Source organism: Haliotis rubra, unplaced genomic scaffold (assembly GCF_003918875.1).
Source record: "Haliotis rubra isolate DU_JTF1 unplaced genomic scaffold, ASM391887v1 Scf214, whole genome shotgun sequence".
NCBI classification, from domain to species: Eukaryota; Metazoa; Mollusca; class Gastropoda; order Lepetellida; family Haliotidae; genus Haliotis; species Haliotis rubra.
Window position 1 is genome coordinate 1,532,079 of NW_025766159.1, and position 8,066 is coordinate 1,540,144.

General features: G+C 44.8%; 1 protein-coding gene across 1 annotated transcript in view; it reads left to right on the top strand.

Moving 5' to 3' along the window:
• Positions 1-7,752, top strand: part of LOC124276866 — a gene marked incomplete at its 3' end in the record, with an annotated part of 32,918 nt that extends 25,166 nt beyond the window's left edge. Inside the window, exons 4-6 of the mRNA XM_046712532.1 lie at positions 6,186-6,251; positions 7,167-7,208; positions 7,691-7,752. Of these exons, the coding sequence (XP_046568488.1) occupies positions 6,186-6,251; positions 7,167-7,208; positions 7,691-7,752 (170 nt within the window). The remainder of the gene's footprint in view (positions 1-6,185; positions 6,252-7,166; positions 7,209-7,690) is intronic.
• Positions 7,753-8,066: the final 314 nt, after the last annotated feature.

Sequence of the window (8,066 nt, forward strand, 5' to 3'; positions counted from 1 at the left end):
TCAACGGGGACTTCTGCGCAGACTACAAGGACCTTTCGGCCGACATCGTCCTGATGGAGGAGAGATGACTTCATGATGAGCCGCTGCTGATCATCCCAGAGATACAGCACGCAGTCCGAGTTACCATCTACACTGGCGGCAGATGAGCGATCCCTGGACCATATCGCTACCAGCGCAGAGAGGGCAGCTCTACAATCATCGCAGACGTTCAACCCGGGGCCTTCATGCAGCAGTTCTCTCAGCAGATAATTGAGATGATGGAGAAGCGCTTCCCGCAGGAAGAGCATCACATGATGGACAGCCACAGGGCTCTCATGCTCAAGTCATCACCCGCAGAGACGACCTGGACCTGCACGAAGGACCCAACACTGACGATACATCGGAGAGGCCCTCCAGCGAAGCTAGCTCCAGGATCAAGAGCAGATCTACGCTACATGATGTCAACAACCTGCGCGCAGGACGGCACGCTCGTCTTCAGAGGATGAGGCACATGAAGAACCTTCACGAAGGCTACCCACCTCACAGAGGAAGAAGCCTAGGGCCAGAGGACGTCAACGGGACTCTCCAGTGAGGCATTCATGAACCTAGAGACGCTCACCTCCACGCAGGTTGCCGCGCAGATCGCCCTATAGACGCAGCGCAACAGGTTCATCTCCACGCAGATCTCCATGCAGATCACCACGCAGATCGTCACACAGATCCCCAGCGAAGGACGATCAACGATCTCATAACAGTGGACCTGATACAGACGTCACCCTCTAAGGAAGAGAATGCAGCACTCACGTACCTACTATACAGGACGTCAACGATCCTGCGCGAAGGAAGAGACATTCATCCGACCGAGATACATCGTCATCTGATGATGAGACTAATGAAGAGCATTCGCGCAGGCCATCTACAACGCAGAGACGTCTCAGGACTCAGACGCTCAACAGAACCTCTCACCTGCGCGCAGGTCTTCACGGACGAGCCTTCACGCAGGAGAAATAGACGTTCCCCAGACCTAATTAGACGTCATAAAGCAGACCTACGCTACATGACGTCAGCAACCTGCGCGCAGGACGGCGCAATCTTCAGAGACCGTCAGCAGATGATGAGCCTAATAAAGGACCTTCACGCAGGCTACCTACACCACCTAGAAGGACTAGAGAGACGTCTCGGGACTCAGAACCTCAACAAAATTTCTCACCTGCGCGAAGGTCATCTGAGTTATCTTCAAGGGCATCAACAACACCTCACAGATCATCACGGGATTCACCACTTTGGAATACATTGCCAGGAAGGCAATCCCGGACTAGAAGACGCTCACCTACACGCAGATCGCCATACAGACGCACCACGCAGACCGCCACGCAGATCACTAGGCAGATCTCCAAGGATATTCAACCATCATATACCAGTGGACACGATGGCGGTATCATCATTTTGGACTGGACCTAGCGTCACCCTAGAAGGGAAAGATCTTCACCGGCGCAAAGACTGAGGGACATGTATTGAAGTTCAAGAGGGGTACTCTTGTCCGAATTCATCTCCGGCGCAAACCTTCAGACTGAATCCAGGACGGGATTCACATTGATAGATATATCTACATCAGAAGAAAATAACGGCTCATGGCCATATAGAGATCTTCACTTCCGTACAGATCTGCAGATATTCACAGTGGCGTAGTTCAGTAGCAGCCTTGCTAAGGCTAGGAAACTACAAAATCATCGACGACTCCCTGGGTAGAATTTACAACAAAGTTCATCATCAACTCTACAATTACGACGCTTCATTGAGATCGATGTATGCAGTCTACAAATAGCAGCACTGAGGCCGTGAAGACTTCAGCTGATCATCTGTATAAAAGGACGTCTGCATTATCTTCAGGACTGAAGTAACAGTCACAGCAGCCAGGGAAACAGCCTACCTACATCGGTATTACGCGGAGAAATATTTCGCACGTTTACCATTCAACCCTCCATACACGTGGTCACTCGTGTAACTCCGGAAGGCTACGGACAAGACCGAGTGTTGATAAGATATCAACGGCGGCACTAGATTCTACAAGGACCTTTTTCCTGCTACACCGGTGACGTCACATCGCGGGAAGCCAAAGGAATCAAAATGCTTTATTTTGATTGGACCATGAGAGACAACGCCCTGCGCAGAGGTCGGACGTAGTTCACATGTCAGGAAATGGGTTACAAGTGACAACAACCTGTCAACGAGAGAGGAAGGCCTCAATTACAGTCCAGTTAGATGGGACCTGCGTGATTTGGCTGCCTTCACGGGGTTAGAGACCTTCCCTGTCAGCATTGAAGACGATTCATCAGACGAATTGCAGCAACATACGTTGGACGGACTTTTGGGTGACGGCAGCCAGACTACTTTATATAGACATCACAACGATGGCAGTCACAGAGTCGGACATCGCTTCATTTCCCTTACGGACCCGGTAAGGGTTTCACGATCTAGTTACAAGCCATTGTATCTCAAGCACTACTCTCTCCGTTATTACTACGAAGTGGCAGAGTCTGTTGGGTCTTCTCACATCAGCACAGGACATGACACACAGAGGGAGTCTACAACTACGCCCACTACAGGTCTTCGTGAATGTACATATGGACGATCCGGACCCCTTCGGACTTCCGGACAGACTAAAACCATATCTAATATGGTGGACCCAGAGATCGAATGGTCGCAGAAGCACCTATTTAGCAGAGCCGGAGTGCGAGACGCATCTCTACGTGGACGCATCTCTCCAAGGTTGGGGAGCACACCTCGACAGCGAAGTGTCAGCGGGGATATGGACCATAGAAGAGAAAGATCTGCACATCAACATGCTGGAAATGAAAGCAGTGATAAACGCCATACTCCACTGGACCAGCATTTGAAGAATGCTCATCTGACGGTACATACAGACAACTCCACAGTGGCGTTCTACATAAACAGAAGGATCAACAAGGTCGGCGAACCATCTGGACCACTGCTTTCAACTGTTCAGCATAACAGACAACCTGAACATCCACATAAGAGCATGCCACATTCCAGGAGCCAAGAATGTGATAGCAGACGCACTATCCCGTCCAACGCAGCCATCCCCAACAGAATGGATGCTTCATCCACAGATCTTCAAGCAGATCATACAAGAGATGGGAGCGCCACTAATATTCAACAATCAACTCATAACATTCGTCTCACCAATACCAGATCCACGAGCATGGGCAATGGACGCTCTAAGCATCTCTTGGGAAGGACTAAACGCTTACACGTTTCCACCACCAGCTCTAATACCGAGGGTGTTGCAGAAAATCAGTCAGACGAAGGACCTACAACTGATTTTGGTCGCGCCATACTGGCCAGCGAGAATATGGTTCCCCATTTTCATACAAGAACTTGGACCGCCTCAACTGCAACTACCAGAGTGGACGAATCTACTAGTACATCCTCACACAAAGCAGGCGCACGGCAACCCAGAGGTGTTCCGGCTACACATGTGGACTGTATCAAGGTGTGCTTGAACATGAGAGGATATTCCGCCAGGGCAGCGAAAGCAGTCACACTAGCTCTACGCAAGTCTACACGTAACTTGTACGACGACAAGTGGCGAAGCTTCGAGACATACGCTTTGAGGACCGGCTTCACAGCCATAAAAGCGACACACCCTCAAGTGGTGGACTACCTTTGTCACCTAAGACAAACGAAGCGGTTAAAAGGGTCAACCTTCTCATCATACCTAGCGGCATTGAGCTCAGTTATCACCATGAGGACGAGTGCAAACTGACGAAAGTACCAGAGTTACTGGCCTTACTATGCTCTTTTAAACTGGAGGACCAACAACAGAGATTTAAAGCTCCGGCGTGGGACCTCAACATAGTTCTACGACATCTCACCAGTGACGTCTACGAACCATTAGATAGGACATCTTTTGAGTTCTTGACGCAGAAGACGCTGTTCCTGATCGCCTTAGCGACAGCAGCAAGGATGTCGGAAATACATGCTCTGGACTTTGAGAGAACACGATTTGATGAAAATCAAAACATCGTGCATATAGGACTGAGATGGGACTTCATAGCAAAGAATCAACTGCCAGGTCATCCAGACAGACAGTTCCACATCCCAGCACTATCATCAGTCCTTGGACCACAGGATACGCAGGACCTATCCTTGTGCCCAGTGAGAGCATTGAAAGTCTACCTACAAAGATCCAGAACCAGGAGACGGAAATTCAATCGTTTTTTCGTCCCGATATCAACAGCGACACAGACGGAGGTCTCCCGCACTACGATATCATACTGTCATACTACTGGCCTACAAAGCAGCAGGACTTGATCCTCCAAGAGCCTCCAACCCACACGAAGTTAGAGCTCTGGCGTCAACACTCGCTCTACATGGGAATTGCTCTATCAGGACGATAATGGAGGGCTGCTTCTGGAAATCGGACATGGTGTTTGCCAACCATTACCTGAGGGACATCGCCACCGAGGATGTCTCCGGCATTCACCATTTCGGCCCACTTGTTGTAGCACAACAATTGACAGTCCCTCAAAGGCGCTGAGACGGAGTCTCGCCCTTTTTATCACATGACTTGCAAAAGCCTACACTCAGGAGAGTTCAGCTTTAGAGTCTATATGCACGTCTAAGGACAGACTAGCATAAGTGATATGACCCAGTACTTGTAAGGACATACTCGTACAGGAAAGGGTCACTTCTCCACTTGATGCTCGCATCAAGAGATGGAGTTGCAAAATCCACATAAAATGTTAACAGAAGCAAGGACCAAAAGTTAACAATTGTGGTCCCCCCATCAGAGAAAGCTGGAAGTAAAGGGTTACAGCAGCAGCAGAGCCTAGCAGTAAAATAGAAGTGCTACCAGGAAGTTCCCATAGGGGGGTATACAAGATGTAAATCACTACATGGAATCCAGATGTGGCTTGACCCACCACCAAATCCGACGGATTCTACAAGCAAAAATACATGAGTCAGGATAAGGAAAAATATGTAATTTTCTGAATAAATTACATTTTTATACTTATCCTGACTCATTAGGTAAGCCCTCCCAACCTCCCCGCTAGACACTTTGGATTTCCCTGTAAATTAAAGTGTCGGGCTAGTAATTCGGAGAGAGTGAAGCGTGGGAAGACGGGTGGCGCCGTTTTCCCGCCAAGACGGCGAGGGAGATAACTCGTGGGGAGTAGTGATTTTACCTCTGTTTTATTGAAGGGAGCTTCAAAAAGGAGATACAAGTGTTCCACTAACGTTAGCAAGAGGAAGGAGACAAGCAAAAATACATGAGTCAGGATAAGTATAAAATATCAATTTTATTCAGAAAATTACATAATATTGACTTTAGTTAAAAAATTAGAATAGTGTTATATTATTATATGCAAATAATGCATTTAATTGAGCATTATTGCTTTCTTCTGAATGTATCGGTGTTGGCAGAATATTCTGAAGAACATTTCTCTTCTTTTTAAATTGGTTTTGTGAACACTTGATTGAAATTGTAATTGAAATTTGCCTTATGGTTAACTAAATAGAAAGTACAAGCATTCCTATATATTTTTTAGCAATTGTTTTGCACAAATTGTCCTCCCCACACCAAAACTATTTGGACTCAAATGAGAGAATCTCTACCATTACTTGAACCTTCTCACATTCTTCAAAAACACTTTTCACATGCATTGGTCATCAGCTTAACTTCTGCATTTTGCTATTTTGAAATTTTCTAAACCTTACTTTGTTAGATTTACATTATTTGAAGGCAATTTTATATAGTCTCAAACAATGGACATTGATGCATGTATCAAAACTGATCTTGTTATGATGTTATTGTTTGTTTGTTTTGTTGCTGAACATGCCACTCCGCAGTATTCCAACCAAATAGTGGTCTGTAAACTAATTGAGTGAGAGATAGTCCCGTGAGTGACATCATGAGCATTGGTCTTGACAGTTGGGATACAGTGTTGATCACCCAATCATGTCAGTTGTCTCCTTCAATATACATGATCAATTTAAGTATTTCTAACCCGGATCTTCATAGGGTTAGAAATGTTCGAAGTTGACCTTCCTTTTATTGGGGTTCCAAAATAGCAGGTAAGACCTCAGATGAAGTCTGTAAGTCTATAATAATGACTTAATATTAATAGTGTATAAAGAATTGTTTATACATGGAAATGGCAGAAAGATTTTGTTGCTTTCAGATGTCTCTGTTGACTCTTCCACAACACATCACACTGGATGGAGTTGACCACTTTGCTGTGGACACGGTAACTAGGTGCCATGGGGGGAGTGAGGGGGTTTAACTCTGATCTGAACAGTAGGAATCTGTGGAGGAAAGTAATGCAGATCATAGATGTTTAACACTCACGGGAAGTCTGACACAAACCTAGAAATGTTATGAGGATAAATTTGGGAGAATTATTCTCAACTAGTTGTAAGGGTGTGATTAACCTTTGGAAAATGGAAATATTTTTAGAAAATAGAACAGAATCAGATGATTACTGTGTGACGTCTGTGTAACCTCTCTCCTCCACTGATAGTACTGATAGTCAGGCATGTTCAAGCCTTGTATCACCATGGTGACAAATGATACATACTTCTGTTGAAGTATCAACGTAATTAAAGTTGATTTATAAAACTGACTTCTTAATTATCATTGATATTTAGTCAAGTATCATTATGTGATAGTAGTATTCACAATGCTGCCTGTAATTATCTGGCTAATTATCTGCAAATAAACATAGTGCATTTAATACTAAGAATACTAAGAACGTTGATATGTTGCAAAATCTGAAAGATCACTTAAATTGAATTCAGCAGATATTGGTCAGGTATGTGTAACAATGTGATGCTAGGACGAGGACCAACAATAGACGACTGAACAGCACAAGTTTAATTGAGACACTGAATGCGATGTGTACAAGGTGACACGGTTCGCGAGAAGCACGTGCAAGGCAGGCACATCCGGGTAGGGGACCGGTCTGGCTCGCCTGGCTAAGTTTACATGTAGACTGTGTGCAAGTCTCTTATCATTACAGTATGTTTTTTTTTCAGTTATGAAAATGACTGACATATTGAAGTACCTGGAATAATTTCTCTCAATGGGAACTAAGGGGAACACGGCAAGTTCTTCATTGCCATTGATTCTTTGTCATGATGAGACTATTTGTTTTCCTTTATAGAAAAGATACGAGCTGCAAGCCTTTGATGATGATAATATGGAGGTAAATAAACTTACATATTATTAATCACGTTTTGAATTGTCCTGGACAAACCAGAAAATCCTGTGTGACACAACAAGAATTGAATATAATGTTGGACACACATGTACACACTTACAGACAAAATGTAGTATCCGTGTCTTTGTGGACATTCTCAGTGATTTCTCCAGAATTCAGTTTACACCCTTGCCATGAGATGAATGAGTTTCAGTGCTATGGCACTAATGTTTTTAACCCAGTGCACTTATTGTGGTAAACAGTCCTTGTCATCAGATTAACATGGAAGTCGCAGACAATATTTTCTTCTAAAGCAGATGAGCTATAGAACCTTGTGGGTCTATTATCGTGTCGTCTTTTATTAAATTAGCTGTAGCTGTTTTTCACCATCTTTTATTAAATTAGCTGTAGCTGTTTTTCACCATCATATGTTTCAACAGTTATATGTTGCACTTTTTCTAGCCAATTGTTTTTGTATATATTTTCAGAGAGACCATGTCTCCTTAGTGCAGCAGGACTTGAGTCACTTGACAGAAGGTGTGTACAACACGTAGGATGTCTCACCCTTGACTGTAGTTACTAGGGATGGATGTCTCACCCTTGATTATAGATACTAGGGATGGATGTCTCACCCTTGACTGTAGTTACTAGGGATGGATGTCTCACCCTTGATTATAGATACTAGGGATGGATGTCTCACCCTTGACTGTAGTTACTAGGGATGGATGTCTCACCCTTGACTGTAGTTACTAGGGATGGATGTCTCACCCTTGATTATAGATACTAGGGATGGATGTCTCACCCTTGACTGTAGTTACTAGGGATGGATGTCTCACCCTTGATTATAGATACTAGGGATGGATG